General features: G+C 38.9%; 4 protein-coding genes and 1 long non-coding RNA gene across 9 annotated transcripts in view; 3 read left to right on the top strand and 2 right to left on the bottom strand.

Moving 5' to 3' along the window:
* LOC149735184 (uncharacterized) overlaps positions 1–24,034 on the bottom strand; it is a 32,514-nt gene extending 8,480 nt beyond the window's left edge. For all 4 annotated transcript variants that reach the window (XR_016385136.1, XM_089879393.1, XM_089879395.1 and 1 more), the window contains exons 1-3: positions 23,875–24,034; positions 23,372–23,460; positions 24–71 (exon numbers count right to left, since the gene is read on the bottom strand). Coding sequence is in view for 3 of the 4 variants with exons in the window: in XM_089879393.1 (XP_089735519.1) it covers positions 24–71; positions 23,372–23,398 (75 nt within the window). In the remaining variant the exon portion in view is untranslated. The remainder of the gene's footprint in view (positions 1–23; positions 72–23,371; positions 23,461–23,874) is intronic.
* Positions 2,703–3,896, bottom strand: LOC149735187 (uncharacterized). The gene is made up of 4 exons (XR_016385141.1): positions 3,654–3,896; positions 3,512–3,597; positions 3,024–3,102; positions 2,703–2,863 (listed from the first exon to the last, which is right to left on the bottom strand). It is a non-coding gene; the product is annotated as an uncharacterized LOC149735187 (long non-coding RNA).
* Positions 9,647–12,871, top strand: LOC149735186 (dehydrogenase/reductase SDR family member 6-like). 2 transcript variants are annotated; one of them, XM_089879420.1, is made up of 5 exons: positions 9,651–10,045; positions 10,675–10,844; positions 11,693–11,871; positions 12,280–12,372; positions 12,719–12,871. In XM_089879420.1, exons 1-5 carry the CDS (start codon positions 9,798–9,800, stop codon positions 12,773–12,775), a joined length of 747 nt encoding a protein of 248 aa, XP_089735546.1. In that variant the 5' UTR covers positions 9,651–9,797; the 3' UTR covers positions 12,776–12,871. The 2 variants fall into 2 exon arrangements, with proteins under 2 accessions (XP_089735547.1, XP_089735546.1); XM_089879421.1 differs by lacking the exons at positions 12,280–12,372; positions 12,719–12,871 and adding an exon at positions 11,954–12,063 and having other exon boundaries at positions 9,647–10,045.
* LOC149735185 (aromatic-L-amino-acid decarboxylase-like) lies at positions 13,897–18,498 on the top strand. Its single transcript, XM_089879396.1, has 12 exons — positions 13,897–14,328; positions 14,622–14,830; positions 15,259–15,379; positions 15,846–16,004; positions 16,153–16,271; positions 16,437–16,503; positions 16,629–16,723; positions 16,983–17,050; positions 17,185–17,275; positions 17,432–17,653; positions 17,953–18,087; positions 18,378–18,498. The coding sequence occupies exons 1-12, from the start codon at positions 14,184–14,186 to the stop codon at positions 18,423–18,425; spliced, it is 1,479 nt and encodes a 492-aa protein (XP_089735522.1). The 5' UTR covers positions 13,897–14,183; the 3' UTR covers positions 18,426–18,498.
* LOC149735183 (nuclear receptor subfamily 2 group E member 1-like) lies at positions 20,574–26,064 on the top strand. The gene is made up of 11 exons (XM_089879405.1): positions 20,574–20,714; positions 21,226–21,359; positions 21,780–21,887; positions 22,119–22,287; positions 23,318–23,455; positions 23,627–23,750; positions 23,920–24,064; positions 24,240–24,363; positions 24,428–24,562; positions 24,890–24,992; positions 25,425–26,064. Exons 1-11 carry the CDS (start codon positions 20,618–20,620, stop codon positions 25,537–25,539), a joined length of 1,392 nt encoding a protein of 463 aa, XP_089735531.1. The 5' UTR covers positions 20,574–20,617; the 3' UTR covers positions 25,540–26,064.
* Positions 26,065–26,175: the final 111 nt, after the last annotated feature.

Raw genomic sequence — 26,175 nt, 5'->3', positions numbered from 1 at the left:
CTTACCCCAACATAACCACTCACGCGCAACATAACATATCCACCCACGCGCGATGTCGTTCCGTCTTGCCCCTGCAAAACAGGAAAGTTAAATATTTCGCGTTTATGCTGCAATAAGGGGGTTACTACTACAACACAGGTCCATTCTGCCGTGCAAGGATTTTAAAATCCCCCAAATCCCTACGGCTGCCTATGCTTGTTAAAACATTCAGTTCCTACGTTGTTTGTATACTAGGAAAAAAATGCAAAATTATTTTACAATCTAATGCTACGAAAAGGCAACAGACAAAAATCAAGTCCAACCAATTGTTGTATTAAAGATATATTTCGCTTGATTGGCAGAGTCAGTGTCTTATTTACATGGAATCGTATTTTAATAATTTTATCATGCTGCAAAAAAGCGAAAACACAAGAAAACAACAGCAGTAAACTGATTCAAAAAGACAAACTGCCAAGCCCATGGGTACACTATATAAGTTACTTATATTGAATTGAATTTATGATGAAAAAAAATCGCCTACAAAGTAACATACATGGTAACTCGTAAGCTGGCACGAGGTGTTAAACCCGTGTGATAACGACTGTCGTTTTCCGGCCACGCGAGGATAAAGTAAGTTACATTCAATCAATTATTCATTCAAAACGACAGTCGTTGAAACTCGGGTAACTACTTGAGTAAAAGTGTCGCTAGAGCACGCATATAGTAGAAGGTCATGACCCTTGAGAAACAATGATATCCATGACCCTTTACAATTGGCACCCATATACGTCATCCGCATGCATTCGTGCATATGGAACATTAATGTCAAAGTTATTACGTCATAATCACTTTTATTGTGAAATATAGGACGTTGAAATTAATCAAAACTAATTATAACGGATATTTTATAACGGGATGTATTTTTAATTTCCATGTGCGTAACAACATCCACTGTGTCTGGACAATTGATTGTTTGACGTTCATGACGTAATTTGATTGTGACGTGACAAACCTTTGCACGCAGCACGTTGCAAGAACGCAGAAAGAGTAAACACCCGGCAAAAGTCCCGAAATAAAACAACTGGTTAAAATTAACAAGTTGTACATGGAAACCAGCGGTTGTTATTCTTGCGGAACTTTGTGGGGAAATCCCGCCCAAACTTGAACACGACGATGTAAAGAAACGGCAAAAATTACCGGACGTTTTCCCAAACTCGCTTAGAAATACTCCCCGCCAACTATTAGTGGGGAAAGAAACGCAAAAAAATAAACGTTATGTTAAAAATTAGAACTTTTTGAAATAAAAATATTACTAGACAAAAATTTTCCGAGAAAAATCCCTGTAAGACCGGGAATTACATATTAAATAATTGTTAAATTTGTTAAAATTAAACCTTTATTGTTAAAACTTCCGTCAATAAAGTAAACGACCAGCAGAAGTGATACTTGAACCTCTAACCCCCTAACCACTTGACCTATTGACCCATTATGGTGAAACACCAACGTCACAATGCTGTTAAGTGAGATTGATACGTCATAGAGAGCATTCACTGGACGGTTCTAGAATCATCTAACAATAATAGTATAACAATTTATCTCTTCAAATACGATAGCGAAGATCGAAATAATAAAACAACGAAGAGAAGGGAATTAATAACAAAACAACAGTCGTTAAAACGCACTATGCGTAAAAAATACGCTAATAAGCGTGAATCAAAATCGTGGCTACCAAACCCATCATAAAATAAACTTATATTGAGTTGTAGTTAATTAAAACAGGTTTAAATGAAACACTTGTCTGCTAAAACCGCGTATCGGGTGTAAAAGGACTTCCGAATCGGGACAGAACGTCGCTACTACGACGTCAAATTTTAATTTCCGAGATCGCGTTTTTGAAGGGAATTTCCCGCAAAACGTTTATAACGTCACAGGATGTCAATAAACAATGACATGATTTTAAAATCCAATAGATCGTGTTATAGACGAATAGTTAATTATGAATATCAAGGTTACTAATTATCGAGTATAGACTCATTATACTATAGCAGATGTTTCACCAAGTCTACTCAGTCTTTTACAAGCACTGATGATGCCAACAGTTTTTGGTGAAACATCTGCAATATATCAACATGACATGTGAGTGTGTGGGTGTCTTTGTAAACTTAATATATTGTAAACATCCACAATTACAAAAAGCGAAAAGTCCATTTCTCCCAACTCCATATAAGGGACAAGTTCAGATAAGGGTGTGTGACGTCACAGGCCGTGGGAATTGTTTAGGAAACTTAATTTTATGAGGCCTAGGATTTAGGCCAGAGTTGCCTAATTACCTCAATAACTACAACGTTACAAATCAATGCATTTTAAATCCACGATTTAACGTGAAGCGGACATCGTATCCATTCAAACGTGTTGAACAATAACTAACCATATGAACGTAAAGACTTAAGACACCCAATATATAAACATTAAGATAAATAATCACGTCATAACCAAGTCGATGATGTCATAATAAGACAAATAGGACCACAAACAATACAAAACAATGACATTATAAACAAACATCATGTAGCAAAATTTCCGGATGTTAAAGTCGCGAAACCTCGTCTTGTATTCGTGACGTGACAATCCCCATTGTGACGGAAGTATTAGCGTAGTGTGTGTGACGTCATAGTAGCGTTTCTGACTAAATTCTATTCTTAGAATTGAATTTATGAATGAAGTTGTATGAGAACGTTTGTTTATTAATCCGGTACGTTGTACATTTAGTAACAAAATTTCAGTGGAAATAAAAGTTGCTGGGTTCGAACCCCGATGAAGGAGACTCAGGACATCGGTGGAACATTGTTGCAACCGTAAACCTTTCGGCAGAAGTCGCAAAAAGCTGTAAAAATAAATTATTAGGTAAAGATTTGGGAGCAAGGGATGTAATGGGTTCGAATCCAGGCCAGGATTAGAAAACCAGGGATCCTGAGTTCGAATCCAGGCCAGGATTAGAAAACCAGGGATCCTGGGTTCGAATCCAGGCCAGCGTTATAACTTACGTGGGAAAGGGGCATTGAGGCAAGACGGGATTGCGTATGTGGTGGGTGACGTCATATGGCATGGTGATTGGCAGTTTTTCTGTGGAAATTAAATGTATATAAGTCTGGCATGTCTAATCGCATTTTATAGTTATAACACAGGTGTTTTGTTTCATACACACATTGCATTCGCTTACAAGCTACCACGTACGCAAATTTGTGAGTGATTGCTTTTAGGAGGGATTTCTATAACCTATGAAACGTTCCATTGGGAGGTGACATATTACTCTGTGACATGCACAAAAAATTACGTTTTTTTTAATATATTCCGATTTCGTAGTAAACAAAGAACATTCAAAAAGTTATAAAACCGTATCCTCACGACTCCCATTGACCGTTGTTAATTGTCTAAAACACGAACAGGATATTTGAATATTATGTGCTAAAGGTGTCCCATCTTACCCCAGTTAAAAAATGTGGTTGTTAAACCCAAAGTTATATTCAGTTACCTGTGGGTTTAGGAGCAAATATTGAAACCGCTTCCATTTAAGAGCAGTCCATCTAAAGTTGGATCTTCGTGTTCGAGTTACAACGGCTGTGGAAATACATGGTTAATATAAAATCTTATTTAGAATGCACGAAGTCTCTTACCTGTTTGTGTGGCGGCAATCAATGCAATGCACATGAAGACGACGGCGACTTTCATTTTAATTTAATTAATTTGTTGAGCTTTATTTTTAAAAAACTGTTGAATTTTTTTCTGTTAACATAATGAACCAAAAGTTATATTTTAAGTTTAAGTTTTCAAAAAATAATCCAAAAATTTAAATATTTCTGGTTAAATTTTTTAACTATTAAGAGTAAAATAAATTTTACTGCGAATTCAAGTTTTTTCCTAAACTTTTCTGTCTGCGTCTCGAGCCTCGAAACTTTTAGACTGCCGATCCGAGGTTCTGGTTTCCAATTTATATCTGTCTGGTTCCTGTTACACGACATAAGCGCGTGTATGATGTAACAATGCATGCCGTTTCTCATTGGTCTAACAGGAACCATGTGTATGAACCGATAACCCTTTTCTTAAGTAAGAAAGACAGATATTGATTGTCAAAATGAACTACCGTTCGTCTAAAATCTCACAGACAAATTTATCAATTATTAAAACGGGAAAATCACCTACGAACTCACGCAACTCTCAATAATTGATCTATACCGTGTTACTGGATCGTTATTTATGTAAATATCATGACGTTTAAACGTTGACGTTTAAACGTTAATCCTACACGTGTTGTGTTCCCGCCAATTTAAATTCAAAATCACTGTCACATTGTTAATCAACAGATTCAATTGTTGTGCATGGATTGCAATAAATGCTTATTATGACGCCACAACAATTGTTGCGTGCAGACAAAACACAATACGTGTTATGACGTAATATTTAAAAACTGTTTACAAGAATTAACATTTTTTCACCTAATTCAACTCATTTCTCTTTTCGCGTCCGATTTAGTAATAAACAAATAATATTAACATAAATATATAACAGTGTCCTAACAGCTCTAAAAGAGCGTGTTAATTGTTAAAAACACGATCAGGAAATATGGGATATTATATGCTAATGGTATCCGTCTTACCCCACAGAACTGACAGTGCATTCAAAATAAACGGCAATAATTCGTCACAAAATATTTCCAAACATTGTCAATCCAAATCGAATTATTGCGTGACAATGGGGATTTTCGGTTGCATAATATCGGTTTGTGACATCATAATCCCAGGGAAAACGTGAAATGTTTTCGAAGGAAAAGCGGCGACGATTTAATTGTTTATTTCCCGCGTGGTCATTAAAAAATTGATGTTCAGTTTTGAATTAAAACACGCTACAACAAGTATGACGTAATATTTAAATGCAAAAATGCTTAAACTGAAGCGTGTTTTAATGACTGTCGTTTTGCCGCTATATCCTGTTTTTTTCAGTTTAAAAATTTGTTATTCTTTGCTAACGTAAACGAAGAGGAAAATAAAAGTTAATATAAATATATTATCATTATATTATATAGCAGCAAGACGCATGAACGGTAGTAACCGAAACTCGTTTTAACGAAAAGCAAAATATTTCTCTATATGACGTCATCGAAAGTAAGTTTGGAAGTTTCGTTGGTGCCGTGTGCAAAAGGAGTTAAACCTTATAATAGATGTCGCTGTTATTTCAGCACGGGACGGTATGTATTGTTACTATATACAGTATGACATCATAGTTAAACAATCGCGACACGCGATTGAACCGAAACTTCCAAACAAAGTCAAAATTTTTGCAAAGTCAACAAGTATGTCACGTGATGAAACTATAGCGGTCGCGAAATAACACGGAAATTTCATTGCCCGTTTATTATTACATCACATTAAGCAAAAATACCAACAGCGTTGTGACGTCACAACCCAAATTGCTTTGTGATTGTTTTGCAATGGTTGTTGCAAGTGTTACGTCATAATATCTGTTTCATACCACAAGTGCATTTTGTATAGTGGGGTGGGGGAAGATGGGACAACTTTTCATTCTATTTACACGTCCCGTTTGGTAGTAAACGAAGAAAATTTAAAGAATTATGAAACCGTATCCTCACGACTCCCATAGACCGTTGTTAAAACACGATTAGGATATTTGGAAATTATGTGCCAAAGGTGTCCCATCTTCCCCACCCTACTATACAACGTACAAGTTGTGCAACAACATTACCAACACATAACTTTATATAGAGGGGTGGTGGTGTGAGTTTATATTAAGACGTATAATAACTGCCATGAATCCCATGAACCTTACCCTGATCTAACGCTCATGAAGTTACATTACATAATGTTATTTATCTCTTCGAAAACGATAGCGAAGATCGGAACAATTAAACAACGAAAAGAAGGGAATCAACAGCAAAACGACAGTCCTTAAAACAAGCTAAAAAGGTTCTCGAAAATAATAGTCTGGACCAAGTTTTACAAAATACGTAACGTCCCATTTGAATACATGATGCAATTTTTGTCGAAATATCTGTTTAAACATTTTGGCAGAACTTAGACCGAGTAAGCTGAACTCGTTGCAGCGTAACGAAACATCGAAATTGGAATATTGCCGCAGTTAGCCCATTTCCCCGACACCCGGGATGCAGTCACGATTTTAGGAGAATTTGGACCGAGTAAGCGGATTGTTGCTTCCCTAGACAGCAGGGGAACATATGTAGCAGACACCTCGGCAGCGGGCATGGGTGCGCATTCAAATGTCTGCTGGTTTACCAACAATTTTCACGTTTCACTAAAATTTCGTGCCCTACTTTCTACCTGTTTGTTCTTTCACAATCGCGCTTCATGACGTAACATTTCACGATTGTTACGCGTGATTATAAATCATGACAAGGATTGTGAAAAAACAATCGGCGTTGTTCAAAACATCCGGCTGGGAAAATACATGCAAATATCTAAACACGATGAAACTTGAATGAATAAATGCGACTTATTTATCCTCGCATGACGGGCCAACGACAGTTGTTATAACACGGGTGTTCTGTTTCATACACCTCGTGCCCGCTTACAAGTTACCACGTATGTAACTTATTTATCCTCGTATGACGGGCCAACGACAGTTGTTATAACACGGGTGTTCTGTTTCATACACCTCGTGCCCGCTTACAAGTTACCACGTATGTACTTATTTATCCTTGCATGACGGGCCAACGACAGTTGTTATAACACGGGTGTTCTGTTTCATACACCTCGTACCCGCTTACAAGTTACCACGTATGTAACTTATTTATCCTCGCATGACGGGCCAACGACAGTTGTTATAACACGGGTGTTCTGTTTCATACACCTCGTACCCGCTTACAAGTTACCACGTATGTAACTTATTTATCCTCGCATGACGGGCCAACGACAGTTGTTATAACACAGGTGTTCTGTTTCATACACCTCGTACCCGCTTACAAGTTACCACGTATGTAACTTATTTATCCTCGCATGACGGGCCAACGACAGTTGTTATAACACAGGTGTTCTGTTTCATACACCTCGTACCCGCTTACAAGTTACCACGTATGTAACTTATTTATCCTCGCATGACGGGCCAACGACAGTTGTTATAACACAGGTGTTCTGTTTCATACACCTCGTACCCGCTTACAAGTTACCACGTATGTAACTTATTTATCCTCGCATGACGGGCCAACGACAGTTGTTATAACACAGGTGTTCTGTTTCATACACCTCGTACCCGCTTACAAGTTACCACGTATGTAACTTATTTATCCTCGCATGACGGGCCAACGACAGTTGTTATAACACAGGTGTTCTGTTTCATACACCTCGTACCCGCTTACAAGTTACCACGTATGTAACTTATTTACCCTCGCATGACGGGCCAACGACAGTTGTTATAACACAGGTGTTCTGTTTCATACACCTCGTACCCGCTTACAAGTTACCACGTATGTAACTTATTTATCCTCGCATGACGGGCCAACGACAGTTGTTATAACACAGGTGTTCTGTTTCATACACCTCGTACCCGCTTACAAGTTACCACGTATGTAACTTATTTATCCTCGCATGACGGGCCAACGACAGTTGTTATAACACAGGTGTTCTGTTTCATACACCTCGTACCCGCTTACAAGTTACCACGTATGTAACTTATTTATCCACGCATGACGGGCCAACGACAGTTGTTATAACACAGGTGTTCTGTTTCATACACCTCGTACCCGCTTACAAGTTACCACGTATGTAACTTATTTATCCTCGCATGGCGGGGCAACGACAGTTGTTATAACACAGGTGTTCTGTTTCATACACCTCGTACCCGCTTACAAGTTACTACGTATGTAACTTATTTATCCTCGCATAACGGGGCAACGACAGTCGTTATAACACGGATGTTCTGTTCCATACACCTCAAGCCCGCTTACCAGTTACTACGTATGTAACTTATTTATCCTCGCATGGCGGGGCAACGACAGTCGTTATAAAACGGGTGTTAATACACCTCGTGCCCGCTTACGGATTAATACCCACTTAACTTTGTGGGTGATTGTTTTTTCCGTAATACCGACAATTTAAGCCATCGCTCTAACCACTTTGTCATGCAAACGTCATAAATATCTCGTATTGCAAAACAATGCTAAATGCGGTTAATTATTACATGACAAACATGATTGTTCGGTCATTAAGGGTTGTCTGTTACGTCTAATGTCTAGTCTACCAATATATTCTTAGAACGGAAAAATATAACACGGCCATAACCGGTTCGTCTGTATATTATAAATGATGCCAACACCCAAATACAGTGCGCATGTTTCCTTAAAATTTAACACAGCGTAAACGTGCGGCGTCACGACACGAATGGTATAAGTTCCCCGGCGCCGTGACACAGTTTGTTAGCGCCTGCGTCTAGTATAGACATGGACTGAGGCTTGATGCTGCTACCATTGTGGACGTATGTGTCCTTGGGGAAGACACTTAACGACAATTGCTCCAACCCAGTGGTCACTAATTGGTTGTCCAAATTATCATATACAAAAAATATTCACTTAAACTTACATACATGACAACTCAGGCACGATGGAACAGAACACCCGTGTTATAACGACTGTCGTTGCCCCGCCATGCGAGGATAAATAAGTTACATATGTGGTAACTTGTAAGCGGGCACGAGGTGTATGAAACAGAACACCCGTGTTATAACGACTGTCGTTGCCCCGCCATGCGAGGATAAATAAGTTACATATGTGGTAACTTGTAAGCGGGCACGAGGTGTATGAAACAGAACACCCGTGTTATAACGACTATCGTTGGCCCGCCATGCGAGGATAAATAAGTTACACACGTGGTAACTCGTAAGCGGGCACGAGGTGTAGAAAACAGAACACCTGTGTTATAACGACTGTCGTTGCCCCACCATGCGAAGATAATGAAGTTACATACGTGGTAACTTGTAAGCGGGCACGAGGTGTATGAAACAGAACACCCGTGTTATAACGACTGTCGTTGCCCCGCCATGCAAGGATAAATAAGTTACACACGTGGTAACTCGTAAGCGGGCACGAGGTGTAGAAAACAGAACACCTGTGTTATAACGACTGTCGTTGCCCCGCCATGCAAGGATAAACAAGTTACATACGTGGTAACTTGTAAGCGGGCACGAGGTGTATGAAACAGAACACCCGTGTTATAACGACTGTCGTTGCCCCGCCATGCGAGGATAAATAAGTTACACACGTGGTAACTTGTAAGCGGGCACGAGGTGTATGAAACAGAACACCCGTGTTATAACGACTGTTGTTGCCCGCCACGGGAGCAAAAATAAGTTAAACTCGTTTATATATTTCGCGTCTATCATTTGATAAGTGGAACACAAAACAACCCGATCTTTACTGACGTCTAGCGGCAATAAAATAATGCTGACGCCGCAAACTTTTAATAGCTCGTGAGCGACGTCTAGCGGGTAAACTTTTGACATAAAACCAAAGTAAACAAAAACTTTCTTGGTAAACAGCTGAAGGCACTGGAACACGTCTGTTATAACGACGGTCGTTGCTCCGCCACCCGTAGATAAATAAGTCGCACTTATTCAAAGTAAACAGGGTGCTAGTGAAGAGTCTCCCCCCTTTTTTTCTAACCACTAACCCCCTAACCATCAACACCTAACCTGGGGGTTAGTGGTTAATGGTTAGCAAATAAGGTGGGGGGGGGGTGGATTCTTCACTAGCACCAGTAAACAGTTGTAATATTTGGGGCATTTATTAGACGAAGAAGATGGGTCGATTGGCAGGCAAAGTTATTGTGGTGACTGCAGCGGCACAGGGCATTGGAAGAGCTTCCGTGGAAGCGTTTGCCGCCCAGGGTGCTATCGTTTACGCAAGTGATATAAACCTCGAGAAATTGAAAGAAATCGAAAAACCTGGGAGTATTTTCGTTGCGAAATTGGACGTCACGAAAAATGATGATATTTTGGCTTATGCTGTTACTATACCCAAAGTGGATGTTTTGTTCAATGTGGCTGGGTGAGTATTATGGGTGCCTTATGCTCGCTGCCGAGTTGCTGAAGCTATTGCAGTGTATGGGTAAACAGATATTGATTAATGTGATGAATGCAATATACTTTTGCTCTGCTTGTTTGTATAGACACCTAACAGCAGGGTAAAATCTGGGGTGACATTGTTAAAATGCAGTTACACTCATAGTTGTCAAACATAGGGAACTTCATTGAATAATGTGGTGAATGCAATATACTTTGGCTCTGCTTGTTTGTATAGACACCTAACAGCAGGGTAAAATCTGGGGTGACATTGTTAAAATGCAGTTACACTCATTGTTGTCAAACATAGGGAACCTCATTGATTAATGTGGTGAATGCAATATACTTTGGCTCTGCTTGTTTGTATAGACACCTAACAGCAGGGTAAAAGATTTTTAAGCTTAATACTTTGGTGCTAAAACATGTACTGTCACCCCTGATTCAAAATCTAGGGTGACATGTTACCCCAGACACCCCCCGTTTTACGCCTATATTAAGGGAATTAACACAGACACCTATTCTAACACATTGCCTGTTTGTAAAACTTATTATAAATATAGAAAATTGGGTGACATGCCACCCCAGAGACCCCCCATTTTACGCCTATATCTGCAGAATGGTACACCATGGCACAATACTTGACTGTGATGAGGCGTCATGGGATTTATCGATGTCCGTTAACGTTAAGAGCATGTTCTTTATGACCAAGGCTTTCTTACCAAAGATGATTGACGCGAAGTGCGGGAATATTATTAATATGTCGTCCGTGGCTTCTAGCAAGATAGGTGGGTAGCGGAATTGCGCAAAATAGTTCGTCCTTAACCCGGTCTTGACCACTATACATACATGGCCTACTGTAGAACCTCACTTGAACATAATAAAATCCCCCCCTTCCCCCCGGGGTCATTATTGGGTAAGGAGGGTGAATTTTATTATGTACGGGTGAGGTTCCACAGCAAGCCATGTATGTATAGTGGCCAAGGTATGTAACTTGGTCTATATGGTTTGTGGTAAACACCTTTTATAATGGGTTTGTTTCAATGGGTATATACAGGGGGTTTGACTTTGAATGGTATGTAACTTGTGTGTGGTATAAACCCCAGGAATATATTGTTAACTAATGTTATGTATGGTGTAGGCGCGGACACATGTGGGGATAATTAAAGTTGCGCAATACTGGTGAATATTTAAGCTCACAACAAATAAATATAAATAAATATAAAAGTTACAGATATTGTGATAATTGGTTTTATTCTATATGAGTGAGATCTTACAACGTGCCACGCTATACTACCATGGATGTATCACTAATGCCAAGTTGGCCATTATCACACAACTAGTTAATAAGTAATAACGACATATCCACACATTATGCATAGTCTGCATTATACTGACACTACACAATACACTTAACAGCAATGTGCCAAATGATTAACAAAACTATTTTTACAACAAACATTTTGACCAACCAATTAAAACTAACTAACTTAGCAACAAAAACTAAACTAAACTGAAAACATATTCTGTTTATGGGTAAGGTTTCCCTCGAGGGCCTGGGTTTTAGACCTAATTATTTATCCGTTTAAAGAAAATCCATCGCATTACTATTATACATAACTTATAACCTCCGCAGGTGTCCCCTTACGATGTGTATACCAAACCACCAAAGCTGCCATAGTGGGCCTTACAAAGTCAGTAGCGACGGACTTTGCAAGCCAAGGTATCCGATGTAACTGCATACAACCTGGTACCATAGACACACCTTCGCTTAATGATAGAATCAACAATAATCCAAAGCAAGACCCAGTTAAGGTATTATGTGTATAATGTTTCTATGTTTTGAGTGTAAAGGTATTATAGGTCAACTTGAATTAAGAGCTTTTTGTTTAAACAGTTGTTTGTATAAGTTCGGCGATGTGACAAGTTGTATCAAAACCAAACGATACCGGGTTCAATGCCCATCGCTGCTACTACTGTAGGCGTATGTGTCATTGGGCAAGAAACTTAACAACAATTGCCCAACGGTTAGTCGGTTACCAATGGCTTGTCTAAACTGTAAGCAATACATAAAAACAATCACCCACAAAGTTAGATACATGGTAACTCGTAAGCAAACACGAGTTGTATAGAACAGTATATCCGCTTTAAAACGACTATCTTAACACGCCATACAAGGAAAACGTGATCAAATATAATCCATATTAACCGATACATCCACAGGCTCGTTCTATGTTTGAATCTCGAATGCCAGCTGGAAGGTTCGGACGCGCTGATGAAGTCGCTCAACTCGCCGTGTATCTTGCAAGTGATGAGGTATGGGGTGTAGGTTATATAGGGTGGGGTGTTGGGGGTGGGGTTTATGTAAGGGTGATGGTAGTAGAGTCGTTGTTTTTACTTTTGCGAGTTACGATGTTATGTGTGTTATATAAGACTGGATATTTGACTTTTAGTCATTTCTTTAGCTCTGGTTTGTATAGACACCTAACAGCAGGGTAAAATCTATTTCAAGTTTAAAACTGAGTTGCTAACATAATGTCAAACCATTTAAAAGTTGGTGTTACATGTCACTTCTGCACCCCCAACAAAACGACTATACAGTATTTAGCTTTTTAATCAAAGGATTCCCATTATGACATAATAACCACTTATTTTTGCGCAGTCATCATACGTCACTGGAGGCGAACACGTCATAGACGGCGGGTGGTCGTTGGTTTAATGACGTAATAATCAACTTTCTTAATTATTATGCAATAATCTGTATCATTTAACGTCACTCATAGTATTAATCATTTAATAAATATTATGTATAGTATGTTGTGTTTATGTTTGTGACACGGAGGTAATGGGTTCGAGGCTCGTCGCTGCTACCATTGTGGGCGCATGTGTTCTTAGGCAAGACACTTAACAGCAATTACTTCAACCCAGTGGTCACTAAAAAAAACCTAAAAAACAATCACCCACAAAGTAACATACATAGTAACTCGTAACCTGGCACGAGGTGCTAAACCCGTGTGATAACGACTGTCGTTTTCCGGCCACGCGAGGATAAAGTAAGTTACATTACATCCACGATAAAATAAGTTATAGTAGGGTGGGGGAAGACGGGACACCTTTAGCACATAATTTCCAAATATCCTGGGAGTTGTGAGATAACGGTTTTATATTTCTTTAAAAATTCTTTGTTTATAATAAATGGGACGAGAAAATAAAACGAAAAGGTGTCCCATCTTCTCCCGTCCTACTACACATTTAATAATCTTATAAACGGCCCATCTGATGTGAACAAACGTGGTTACCAACGTTTGGTAGCAAAAGTAACAGAACATAAGTTACAATAAGTCGGTTAAATCGAGATTTTGGCGTAACAGCGTTCGGTGATTGTTACGTCATTTACACTTGTTAAAATCGATGATTATTCAATGAATTGATCTTTATGAACAAACAAAGCTATCTACCAGATGCTTGTGACGTCATAAACGTAATATAAAAATCACAATGAACATTATCACGTAGTATTTTGTTGGGGATGATATATTGTATGTATTTATAAGCGTGTAGTTTATATATTTAGTTATCAACGAGAATCGTCCAAAAATATGAGTGCTAGATCAGGGTCAGATTCACGTTACATATAGTAGGGTGGGGTAAGATGGGACACCTTTAGCGCATAATATGCAAATATCCTGATCGTGTTTTTAAACAATTAACAACGATCTATGGGAGTCGGAAGGAGAAGGTTTTATAATTCTTTAAATGATCTTGTTTTCTACCTAATGGGACAAGAAAATAGAATGAAAGAGTGTCCCATCTTCCCCCACCCTATAAAACATCACAGCTTATTATTATACGTAGTTATAATTTGACTAATGCTTCTCAACCCGGTTAACTTTAGTTAATCATTAACATATAGAATATACGAACACGTGTTCAAGAACAAAGAGAGGGAGTAAACTACATTACAGCGGTAGTTAAACAAGTTCGACGCAAAACTCTTTAGTATTATTCATAACTATTATCTCTTCGTATACGGTAGCTATAGGACTAAATTAATTAAAACAGCGAAGAGAAAGAAATTACCAGCAAAACGACAGTCGTTAAAACAACGAAAAGAATCCGCTGCAAAAATGACGGAGGACAATAACGTCGAAGTACCCAGGCTGGGAATCGAACCCGAAGCCTTCAGACTTGCCGCTGCTAACATGGTTGATTACGTCATCAAGTATTATTGTGACGTAGACAAGCGACAAACATTTTCAGATGTTAAGCCAGGTAGGTGCTATATATGAAGGTAAGTGGTAACGTAATCATGTATATGACGTCACAAAACCATAAATGACGTCATGCGTTTTGTACGTCATAACCATGCGCAGTTACAGAAACACATTTATAAGCCACGACAATTATCCTCCAACTTATACACTTGCATGACCCATGGTATGTAGGTGTGTTATTATATGCTTGTACGTAAAGTTAACAATTTAACTTTTATAACGTTCATTCGCATTAGGTGTTATTGTAACTCCCCCCAACGGGATTCGAACCCTAACACTCCTCCACCACAGGTTTCATGCGAGCGTTGCTACCCGAGTCACCCCCAGATCGCCCCGAATCGTGGCAGGAAGTATTTAGCGACATCGAGCGGATAGTAATGGACGGGATGACACATTGGCAATCACCCGGGTTTTTCTCGTATTACCCATCGTCTGCTAGTTATCCCAGCATGCTGGCAGATATGCTGTGCAGCGGAGTGCCGTGTATTGGCTTTTCATGGGTATGGTGAATAACTATATGGCTGGTTCAAATATATTTATCTCTTCGAATACAATAGCGAAGTTCAAAATAATTAAAACAACGACGAAAAGAAAATTAGCAGCAAAACTACAGTTGTTAAAATACGCTACGAGTTAAAACTACTTGAGTAAAAGCGTAAAATAAAGTGTGGTTGCTACATCCAATTCACTTATAGTACGATGGGGTGAAATGGGACACTTTTTATCCTATTTTCCCGTCCCGTTTGTTAGTAAACAATTAACATTCAAAGAATTATAAACCGTATTCTTACGACTCCCATAGACCGTTGTTAATTGTCTAAAACACGATCAGTAAATTTTGATATTATGTGTTAATTTGTACCTTCTTTTCCCGCCCTATTATCTTTTCGAATATAACAGCTTCACCCACTAACCCATCTAACCACAGGCGTCGTCACCATCGTGTACAGAACTTGAAACAGTGATGATGGATTGGTTGGGAAAGGCCATCGGGTTGCCTGAATGTTTCATACATGGTGGTCATGGACCAGGGGGTGGCGTTATTCAAGGTTTGTATGTAACCTGGGGAGTGGGGTAATGGGTTCTAGATGGTAGCACCCTGGGTGTTGGGGTAATAAACCTACATCCCAGGTCTCAGGTGTGCCTCACTAAAGACCTCACCCTTATAGAACACAATCTATATTATTAAGTGTCTATAAACTGCCTCAGTGGGGACCGGATTGGGTTGGTAGACCTACTTCCCAAGTTTTAGGTGTGCCTCGCCATTATTAAGTATTGGTAATCTATTTCATGAAGTACAAACGGTACATGACCTACGCCCTACAGAAAGAATCGAATAATTGCGGTAATGAGTCAATTATGGCATAGGTCCAAAAAATTACCCTTCATCATATTTCCAATTTTTTTCTTTCCAAAATATACAAAACACGTTGAACTAAAAGTATAAAGTTTTCCGTATCACTACTTTAAACTAGACACCACAATACATATGTAACGATACAACCCCCCCTCCAGGCACGGCAAGCGAGGCGACGCTAGTTGCCCTTATTGCTGCTAGAAGCAAGACGATTCGTCGAGAGCTATCACGTGATCCTAACCAACGCACACACGATATAGTTGGCCGCATGGTGGCGTACACGTCACAATGTAGTCATTCAAGCGTGGAACGAGCAGGTTTGTTACGTCATATATATACCCAGTGGTCACTTGTGGACACGAGGTGTAGGAAACAGAACACTCGTGTTATGTGTCGTTGCCCGCCACGCAAGGATTGATAACCTAATTCATTCACAGTTTAAACCCAACAATACATATCATACAGGGTTATTATCATTGGTGGAAGTACGGAGGCTACCTGTTAAAGACGACGGTGCGCTGGAGGGTGGGGTGTTAAAGGAAGCTGTGTTAGAGGATAGAAAAGCTGGCAGGATACCAATGTTTGTAAGTGATGACGTAATGTGCGGTGACGTGGTATGTGATGGCGTATTGTGTGGTGACGTAGTATGTGATGACGTAATGTGTGGTGACGTAGTATGTGATGGCGTATTGTGGGACAGCGTATTATGTGTGATGACGTAAGAAATAAGCTTCATTCTTACGTCACAGGTATGCGTCACAATAGGAACTACGTCATGTTGTACCTTCGACGATCTGGAGGGGATTGGGAAAACATGTGAGTTTGTATGGTTGTACCGTAGCGTGTTTTAACGAGCGTCGTTTTGTTGGTAATTCCCTTCTCTTAGTTGTTTTAATTAAGTTGATTTTTGCTTTCATGTTCAAACGAATATATTATATTAGGTGAGACAGAAGACATCTGGTGCCACGTTGACGCCGCATACGCGGGAGCCGCCTTGGTTTGCCCGGAGTTTAGGTTCATATGTAAAGGCATAGAGGTGGGTGTGGTATATACATATATAGAGAGAAGTAGTGTGGGGTAAGATAAATTCCGTTAGCACATAATATCACACATTTCGTGATCGTCTTTTTAACAATTAATATTTTTGAGCGGTGAGGATACGGTTATATAATTCTGTAAATATTATTTTGCGGGTTTTCCAATACCTTTATTTCGCCTCTTGTTTTTCACACCAGCAAATAAAATATTCCTATAACTCATTAAGGTAACGATTATATTTCATCTTATTTTGACAGAGAGCCACCTCGTTCAACTTTAACCCTCATAAATGGCTGATGGTACAGTTTGATTGTTCAGCTATGTGGTAAGCTCTTGTGCGTCGTCTAGCGGTTGAAAAATATATCAATGTGCAACTACGATTGACAGCTAACGTTAGATTGGCAACTAACGTTCGATTGACAGCTAATATTTGATTGACAGCTAACTTTTGATTGACAGGGTGAGAGACAGCACCGATCTCATCAACTCAGCCGAAGTCAACCCACTTTATCTACGTCATAATACTGAGAGCGCCACCATCGATTACAGGGTGACGTAATGTGATGACGTATGTTTTGATGACGTAAATAAATCTAAGTGCATGAGGTGTATGAAACAGAACACCCGTGTTATAACGACTTTCGTTGTCACGCCCGAATAAACAAATTACATTCAAATATTCCAACAACCCCAATTCCGATTACAGCATTGGCAGATTCCTCTCGGGCGCCGCTTCCGTTCATTAAAGTTATGGTTCGTCCTCCGCATGGTGGGAGTGGAGGGCCTTAGATCCCATATACGAAGGGGAGTTAGGGAAGCCAAACATTTGGAGGAGCTTGTTAGATGCGATGGAAAATTTGAAGTTTTATTCCCCGTCATACTTGGCTTGGTTTGTATTAAGTTGAAACGACCCGGGAGCAAACTGGAGGTAAGATAATACAACTGTGGCATGGGGGGTGGTAGCCATTTTGTAGGTTTGGGTAAGACGGTCCATGTTTTTATTCCCCTTTATCGTCCCATTTGGTAATAAACAAAGAATATTTACAGAAATATAACCTTATCCTTACGACTCTGAAAGAGCGTTGTTGATTGGTAAAAACACGATTTTGAAAGACGGGGTATTATGTGCTAACAGTAGGCTATCCACTGTACACAATATGCAATAGCTTACAGCATGAGTGTGGGCATAGGAGTGGCAACTATAATTAACAACTTATAAATCTTCAGGATGAAAACGACTTAAACGAGAGGTTATACGACAAGATCCACGAAGACAGACGTATTTTCATTGTACCAGCTACATTAAACGGGGTGTATTTTATCAGAATATGCACTGGTTCAACGCATTGTAGCATTGAACAGGTAATATATATTTTTTGCTATGAGAAAACCCTTTATGTGGTCATGCGTGTAAGATAAAGTTACTTTGCAAGCTATTTCTATATTGAATTCTACGCGTATATTTGGTTTAAATCATCGAAATTCGGGGGCTCTATTCTAAACTGTATGGGCGAGGTTCTACAGCAAGGCCCGCTTTAAGATTTAGTCCAGAATTATCTCATTACCCCAGCAGTTGGGTGTTAAAAACTGTATATTTTCTGAATAGCAGATATGTATTCTATGATAAATAACTAAACACATTATATACACAGGTTAACAAATGCTGGCAAGTCATAACAGAAATGGCGGGACAATTATGATCACGTGATGCCGAGTATTGTGACGCATATCAACTATTGTTACGAAATAAACAGCTTCACATTTGTACATAAACATGGTTTTTTTCCAAGAAACTGCTAAAACAAAAATCAACTAATGATGCACTAAAGATGTAGTTTGCATGCCATATGTATTTAGTAGCACTTGGTGTATTATGTTACGATGCAACGAGAATCGTCAAAACAATATGAGTGTTAGATCAGGGCCAAATTCACGGAACATGATAATCACCCACAAAGTAACATACATGGTAACTCGTAAGCTGGCAAGAGGTGTTAAACCCGTGTGATAACGACTGTCGATTTTCGGCCACGCAAGGATAACGCGAGTTACACATACATACAACATATATCATAGTTACAATAAACATATTTGGCGCAAGTTGTTTATAGGTAATTACAAAACTATATATTTAGTAACTCAAGAGCCACTGTCGTTGCCCCGCCATGTGAGGATAAATAAGTTACATACACGGTAACTTGTAAGCGGGCACGAGGTGTATGATACAGAACACCCGTGTTAATAACGACTGTCGTTGCCCGCTATGCGAGGATAAATAAGTTACGATCATTCATTCTTAAAATATCGAAAACAGTTAAGGCCAAAACGTCACAATGTAGCTTCTGTGACGTCAGCAATTATCGTTCCACCTGCCAAGCTATTATTACGTCACAATAGTCGCGGTGGTCGCTATACACGAATGTCAATCAACACACGCTGTGTTGAAGATGCGAAAAGCGACAACTTGAAAGTTATTTTTATTTAAGTAGTTTTTACCAGTAACGTATTTTAACGACTGACGTTTAGCTGCTAATTCCCTTCTCTTCGTTGTTTTAATTAGTTCAGTCTTCGCTATCGCATCCGAAGAAATTAATAAAAAAAAAACATAATTTAAAACAACTTAAATACCAAACTAAAATGCCAGAAAATCGGAATTTATGAAATATTGCAAAAATATTTGCAAAAAGCGAATAACAAGATTAAAATATTTTTCAACATAATCGACGATTATGATACGCTATTATGACGTCATTTTCCGGTCAATTCTTGTGGGACGCGGAGTTAACGCAGTATGACGTTACAGTGCGAGTTACTTGTCATAATACGTCATCGATTATGCAAAAAAATACCAAAAATTATGACAATCGTTTTTCGAAAAAATCAAAAAAAATTCTCACGGTTATGACGCAACACTTGTGCTTGTGACGTCATGAGAACGGTGGTGTTCGAGTGGCTTCAAGAAGGTTTATCAGTGACGTAACAATCAAATACAATCAACCAATTAAAGCTTAATCCGTTAACGTATTTGCATTGGGTGCAAATATTTTCGTGGATATTTTGAAATCACATTTCTTTAAATAAAATGAAACACTTGAATAAATAAATATCATTCATTGTTGGTATTCAAATTGAAAGTTGTTTTCGAGTGTTTAAATATTGTCAAATTTAAAATGTTTAAAAAACATTGAAACAGATATAGTTACAAAAACATCTAAACGATTTTAACTTTTTAAGATTTTCTTTGAAAGTTTTTGTTACGATTTAAAATAGAACGCGTCGATTAACAATCCCTGTTATGACGTATTATGACGTATGTATTAAACTTCAAGAAAGCGATATATCGGATATGACGTCACAATCCCGATAGTTATCTAATATATCCGCATTATGACATCACAAGCATCCGATACTTATGAATGAACATCGTGTGAAAATTTTGATTATCTTACAATTTCACGCTTGATTGAGCTGATGTGACGTAATAACTGATGATGTGACGTAATAGAGAAGCATTGTACTTAAGAATTATCGGATTACTCGAATACGCGAGAAACTTAAAGAAAATTTCAAGTTTCAATATATGAAATTGTATTTTACTAATCATAACCCAAATATAAATCATAACTCAAAAAAAGTTTGTTTTTTTAATAGTACAAGTTCATGGTATCACAACAAATGGGATTCATTTGTAATTTTGCCTATACTTTTGTTTTAAGTGTCTCAATTTCCCCATATATACCGTATTACCCCGACATCGTGTGCACCGAGCAAGGTTAGTTGTTGCGACTTGTTGGGGATTATTCGCTTAATTGAACTAATCCCCGGTTAGAAGAAGGCTTGCCGCCATTTATCGCGGCCTTCGCGATGTTTTGATCATTGTTACGTCATAACTATGGAGGGTACGTCATACGGGAGAGATACGTCACAGTGGAAAGTGACGTCACGAGCTGATGACGTCAGAGAAGCGATGTTTGCGACGCCGAAGAAAAGTAAGACGCCATAATAGTTATTGATTGATTGTTTTAATTAACTTTTAAACGTTTTAACTTTTATGACGTCATGTATTTAACTTTTATGACGTCACATATACGGTGTATTTTTAACTTTAACGACCTTAACAACTTTTAAACTGCAAAAAATACGATGATGATGGACATCTAATAATCGCGTTTAATTTAACATATGTAACGAAAAATAGTTTTTATAAAACGGATATGATCTCACAGCAAAATATGTCTGCATTTATAAGTCAAAGATAAAATGAATGTAACTTGTAATAAATTCCGCGAATCTGACCCTGGTCTGGTGTTCATAGAGTTGAACGATTCTTGTGTAAAAAAATACATTAAAATTTTGGTGCTAAGGAGGAAAACGTAACAGAAAATCAAGTCCAAACCCATTGTTCAATAAAAAAGAGATTTTGACCAAACGGCATCGTCAGTCTCTTATTTAAGTATAATATTACCATAGTAACGAACATAACGTTCCACCTTCACACAGGTCGTATCCTCAACATCTTATGCCGTGTATGCGGCGATCGTAGTTCGGGCAAACATTATGGTGTATACGCATGCGATGGCTGTAGCGGGTTCTTTAAGAGAAGTATTAGGAGGAACCGGAAGTATGTTTGTAAGGTAAGAGTGGGCGGTGTGACGTCATAGTGGATTGGGGTAAAATAGGCACCGTTAGCATATTTTCTAACTTACGAGTTACCACGTATGTAACTTGTTTATCCTCGCATGGCGGGGCAACGACGGTCGTTATAACACGGGTGTTCTGATTCATATACCCTGTGACCGCTTACTATAGTTACCATGTATGTAACTTATTTAACCTCGCATGGCGGGGGAATTTGGACAACTCATTAGTGACCACTGGGTTAGAGTAACTGCCGCTAGATGTCTTGCACAAGAAAACACAATGGTAGTGGTAAATAGATATACAACTGATATCTATGTTCTTTAAGTAGCAGGGCCTAGCCTCGAACCCAAAGACTCGAACTACAAAAACTAGTTAATAATTTAGATTAATTACTGAAACAACTATCATTCCAGGGTTCAAGTAAAGGTGACTGCAAGGTCGACAAGGCGCATAGGAACCAATGTAGAGCGTGCAGGCTGGCCAAGTGTTTGAGGGTCGATATGAAGGAAGAAGCGGTGCAGGTAATATGGCGGTATACTGTTTCTATAATATGTTATGTATTTATTTGTGACTAGCCATGAAGAGATTCAATTGCAGTGGGGTCTAGATGGTAGCACCCTGGGTGTTGGGGTAATAGACCTGCATCCCAGGTCTCAGGTGTGCCTCACTGAAGACCTCACCCTTATAGAATCTATATTGTTGGGTGTATTGTTTATGTAAACTGTTTAAATATCTAATTTCTGGTATTACAGCACGAACGCGGACCCCGCGCCTCCCACAACTTTGAGCGAATATCGGCGGGGTTTCGAGCTTTGGATTCCGGCGGGCAACGCCAAGAAACCCCGATGTCAAGCTCGCCGTTTAGTGACAACAGACCGCATGATATAAGTGGGAGAGAGGCGAGTAAGAAATTGGCGCAAAGTGAGTGCTATCAAACTATTTGCTATTACAAATATACGTCATAAACATACGACATCTTAGCCTACTACGTCACGGATAATTTTTGTCCTAATACGTCACAATATTAATACGGTGTACAAATGTTCTATCCTTTATGATGTAATAATATATTACTATGACATCACACTAATAACAGGCTGCTTAATATCTTACGTCACATAATGATACAAGATGTAATAATACGCGTCTTATATGACGTCACACAACATATTCAGCTTAGCGGGCTAATCTATATAAATTAAAATATTAAATTAACTACGTCATACGTTCTACGTCATTCATTCTACGTCATTCATTTTACGTCATACGTCATACGTCATAACTTGTGGTACGTTCTACGTCATACGTTCTACGTCATACGTTCTACGTCATACGTTCTACGTCATACGTTCTACGTCATACGTTCTACGTCATACGTTCTACGTCATACGTTCTACGTCATACGTTCTACGTCATACGTTCTACGTCATACGTTCTACGTCATACGTTCTACGTCATACGTTCTACGTCATACGTTCTACGTCATACGTTCTACGTCATACGTTCTACGTCATACGTTCTACGTCATACGTTCTACGTCATACGTTCTACGTCATACGTTCTACGTCATACGTCATATCCTATACCTTAATTGTTCTATACATCATAATCCCAACCATAAGCTACATAATCACTCAAAGATAACTAAACAGCAATCCTAAACACTTGCTAACCTAACAACATATAAATTGCAAATACAGTAACAACAACAAAATAATTACAATTCTAACAACAATAACATTAATAACATAACTTGGTGCAAGCCCGAAGTACACCAACCAACTAAAATTGTCATTTTATATTTCCCACATAATGCACAACATTCCTGATAACGGTAATCCCTACTTACCCCCTTACCCACTAACCCACCAACTGTTTTAATTTTTACCCCCATATAACCCTAGCCCCACTTTTCAGACACCCTATATAACCCCTAGCCCCACTTTTACAGACCCTCTACCTTCTATACCACGCATGGCATCCCCAGACACAACAACGTTAATACCTGGAGACACTTCCCCTGCCACGTCATACTTGGGGACTTTCCCGGCTCCGATAATGGCTCCTACGTCATCAATTCGAACTGCAGGTGAGCTGAGTAAGATTATGAGTTTTCATTTTTGGTATATTTTTTTATAGGAGCTTCAGTAACTGTGACAGCTAGTTTTACCAAATGCCAACAAAACAATAACCTTGAATTGGTTGCACCACTTTTTCACAGGTGTTTAAATAAGTTATCACACACATTATAACCCGACAGACGAAGCATCTTTACGTCACACAAACCCATACAATTGGTTCGAAGCTCGCCACCGCCACCATGCGGCCATGTACAACACAGATCGACAACCGCTAGTACCACCGTTTCACCCGATGCTAACCAGGTGAGGTTCTTAAATCAGTATTTTAAGTAATAATAAAATAATTAAGAAAAGGCGTCGCTGCTAAACCGATATTAATACGCAAATTGTGTTCATTCCTGTGAATATTTTACGTCATGCTACTTACGTCATGTTGATAACGTCATCACTAATGACGTATCCTCCTCCCCAGCCCACCATTCAGCCCTCTAATGCATCCATTCCTGAGTGCTTATTTTGGCGCCACTCTTTGTGACGTAGCACACAAGTCGCTTCGAACAATCAAACAATGGATGACGTCATGCCCTCCATTCAACGAGATGGACGTCACAAACAGGGTAAGTGACGTCACACTTTTTTTTCATTTTTTAAGATCATTTTTTTTCCAGATCCAGTTTTCTGAGAAGTATATGTTTTATAAAATAAAAAACAATTGTTCCAAATTTGGTAAAACTGACGACATTGTTCATTGATGACGTCATAAACATAACCGTGACGTCCTATATTACGTAGATGGAGCTATTGAGACACAATTGGCAAATATTGATGGTTCTAGAACTCAGCAGATGGCCGATAACCGCTGATTATGGAATGTTACAACAATGCGCATTGTTTAACAAAAGCTTCGATAATAATGGTGGGTAGTGTGACGTCATAAAGCATTTTTTAATGTATGACGTCATCACTATTTTGTAAAACAGAAAATCAGTCGAACCTCAACGAAACGGAACCGGCACATAGCGCCATCGTGCGGGTGTACGAATTAATAATAAATTCATCATCGATAAAGTTGGACGAGATTGAACGAAACTTTGTTTATAGTGTGGCTATGCTGGGTGAGCGGTGTTATATGTGTTATAACGCGACAGTGGATATGAGGTGCTCTATGTGGGTGAGGTCAATTCAACACGCTATCTCTATCTATGATATATTTTAGGGGGGCATAGCTACGCGTAAAATAAATGAAAAAGCATTGGTTAAAGCCGTGTATAAAAAGTAGGCCGTGATGTATAAGGATAAAATTTGGTTAAAAGGTGCGGCTGTTGAACACTATAAGAAGCAACACACAGTGGGTTGCAATGTTATCGTAACTTGTGGGAAATATCGAGGAAATAATGTTATTTTATGTGTTATGTTATCAATACCACGTTTATGCAAAACAGAAGGTTCGAACCAAACGTACAACGATGAGAAGACCCGAGTACGTACCGCGTTCGAAACTTACCTCAGGTTGAAGTATCACGACGCCATGGAACTTATTGAAAGGTGGGTTGGGTGGCACCATGGTGTGTGGGTGTCTCTTGTACTACCTGGTGGAAATAACATAATATAAATTTCATCAGTTTAATTAAAAAAACGAAGAAATGTTAACAGCAAAACAACAATCGTTAAAACAAGCTACGGGTAAAAACTTGTAAAAAATGTCAAATAAAAGCGTGCCTGCTAAACCTGATAAACATGAATTAATTACACTATAGGAAAACATAACGTTCACACAACGCATATATAGCTTACTTCATGAAATCCCGATTCCAAATTTGCCCAAATTTTAACAACCATTCACGTTTTATTTATCTTTGATTGCACGTGATATGTATTTATGACGTCACACGCCCAACTTAAACATTCTTAACCAATCTGTCAAAAAAATCTTTTTTTTATTTTTTTGAAAAATGTGATTTTATTTTTAAATTCTAGGAGAGCTTCGTTATTACGGCTGGCACTGTCTGACGTCAAAGCTGATGACGTCATGAGCATATTCTTTCGAAGACTGGGCACTACAGCGGATTCACTTATACAAAATGATATATAACAGGCGTTTAATCTCATAAACGAAGTAAATATATTATTTATAAATTCACGTATGTGTAAATACGAGGCTCCGCTGCGCCCACCGGCGGTTCTGGGATTTTCATATTTTCAGGATGCGCCTTTGTAAAGCATAAAGGTGGCTGTACACAGTACCCACAAATCGTCCGTTTTATCTGTTTTGTCCGGATTTCGCTGCCGCATGCGGAACTCGGTGATGGGTTTGCATACATCTTCGCAAGCAGAATACTGTGTACAGCCACCTTAACCCTCACAACATTGCCGCGATTAAATGTAACTCGCTTTACCTTTGTGTACACTGTGCACGTCACATCCTGTATACGTCACACACACCTACGTCATACACTCATTGTGCTGCAAGAACAAAACTTTTTTTAAAAATATTATTTTTCTTCAAATTCGAAGTTTTCTAATCTTATATACACTGTTAATACGCCACACTGTATATCGCTTATTCACTGTTCTAAACTACTAAACAACAACTGTAATATTATTTCCCACGCAACAACGTGTATAGCTCCTTCCTGTAAAGTAGCAAGTTACAACAGAGCTCAAAAAACGCGAGGCGCCGGTTGAAAAAGCGCCTCTGTGACGTCACAGTGCTTTGCAGCTTCCACGA

Source organism: Ciona robusta, chromosome 6 (genome assembly GCF_009617815.1).
Source record: "Ciona robusta chromosome 6, ASM961781v2".
NCBI lineage: Eukaryota > Metazoa > Chordata > Ascidiacea > Phlebobranchia > Cionidae > Ciona > Ciona robusta.
This window is presented reverse-complemented; position numbering and strand designations above follow the sequence as displayed.

What these genes read in the sequence shown, in the direction of transcription:
- LOC149735183 (XM_089879405.1), top strand. Translation starts at nt 20,618, where the DNA reads ATGGAGGGTACGTCATACGGGAGAGATACGTCACAGTGGAAAGTGACG. An exon ending in ACCGGAAGTATGTTTGTAAG is followed by an intron (nt 21,360 to 21,779) that starts GTAAGAGTGGGC and finishes CTATCATTCCAG; the next exon opens with GGTTCAAGTAAAGGTGACTG. An exon ending in TTATAGTGTGGCTATGCTGG is followed by an intron (nt 24,563 to 24,889) that starts GTGAGCGGTGTT and finishes TATGCAAAACAG; the next exon opens with AAGGTTCGAACCAAACGTAC.
- LOC149735185 (XM_089879396.1), top strand. Translation starts at nt 14,184, where the DNA reads ATGACGGAGGACAATAACGTCGAAGTACCCAGGCTGGGAATCGAACCC. An exon ending in ATTTTCAGATGTTAAGCCAG is followed by an intron (nt 14,329 to 14,621) that starts GTAGGTGCTATA and finishes CCTCCACCACAG; the next exon opens with GTTTCATGCGAGCGTTGCTA. An exon ending in GCGCCACCATCGATTACAGG is followed by an intron (nt 17,276 to 17,431) that starts GTGACGTAATGT and finishes TTCCGATTACAG; the next exon opens with CATTGGCAGATTCCTCTCGG.
- LOC149735186 (XM_089879420.1), top strand. Translation starts at nt 9,798, where the DNA reads ATGGGTCGATTGGCAGGCAAAGTTATTGTGGTGACTGCAGCGGCACAG. An exon ending in GTTTTGTTCAATGTGGCTGG is followed by an intron (nt 10,046 to 10,674) that starts GTGAGTATTATG and finishes CTATATCTGCAG; the next exon opens with AATGGTACACCATGGCACAA. An exon ending in CGTGGCTTCTAGCAAGATAG is followed by an intron (nt 10,845 to 11,692) that starts GTGGGTAGCGGA and finishes TAACCTCCGCAG; the next exon opens with GTGTCCCCTTACGATGTGTA.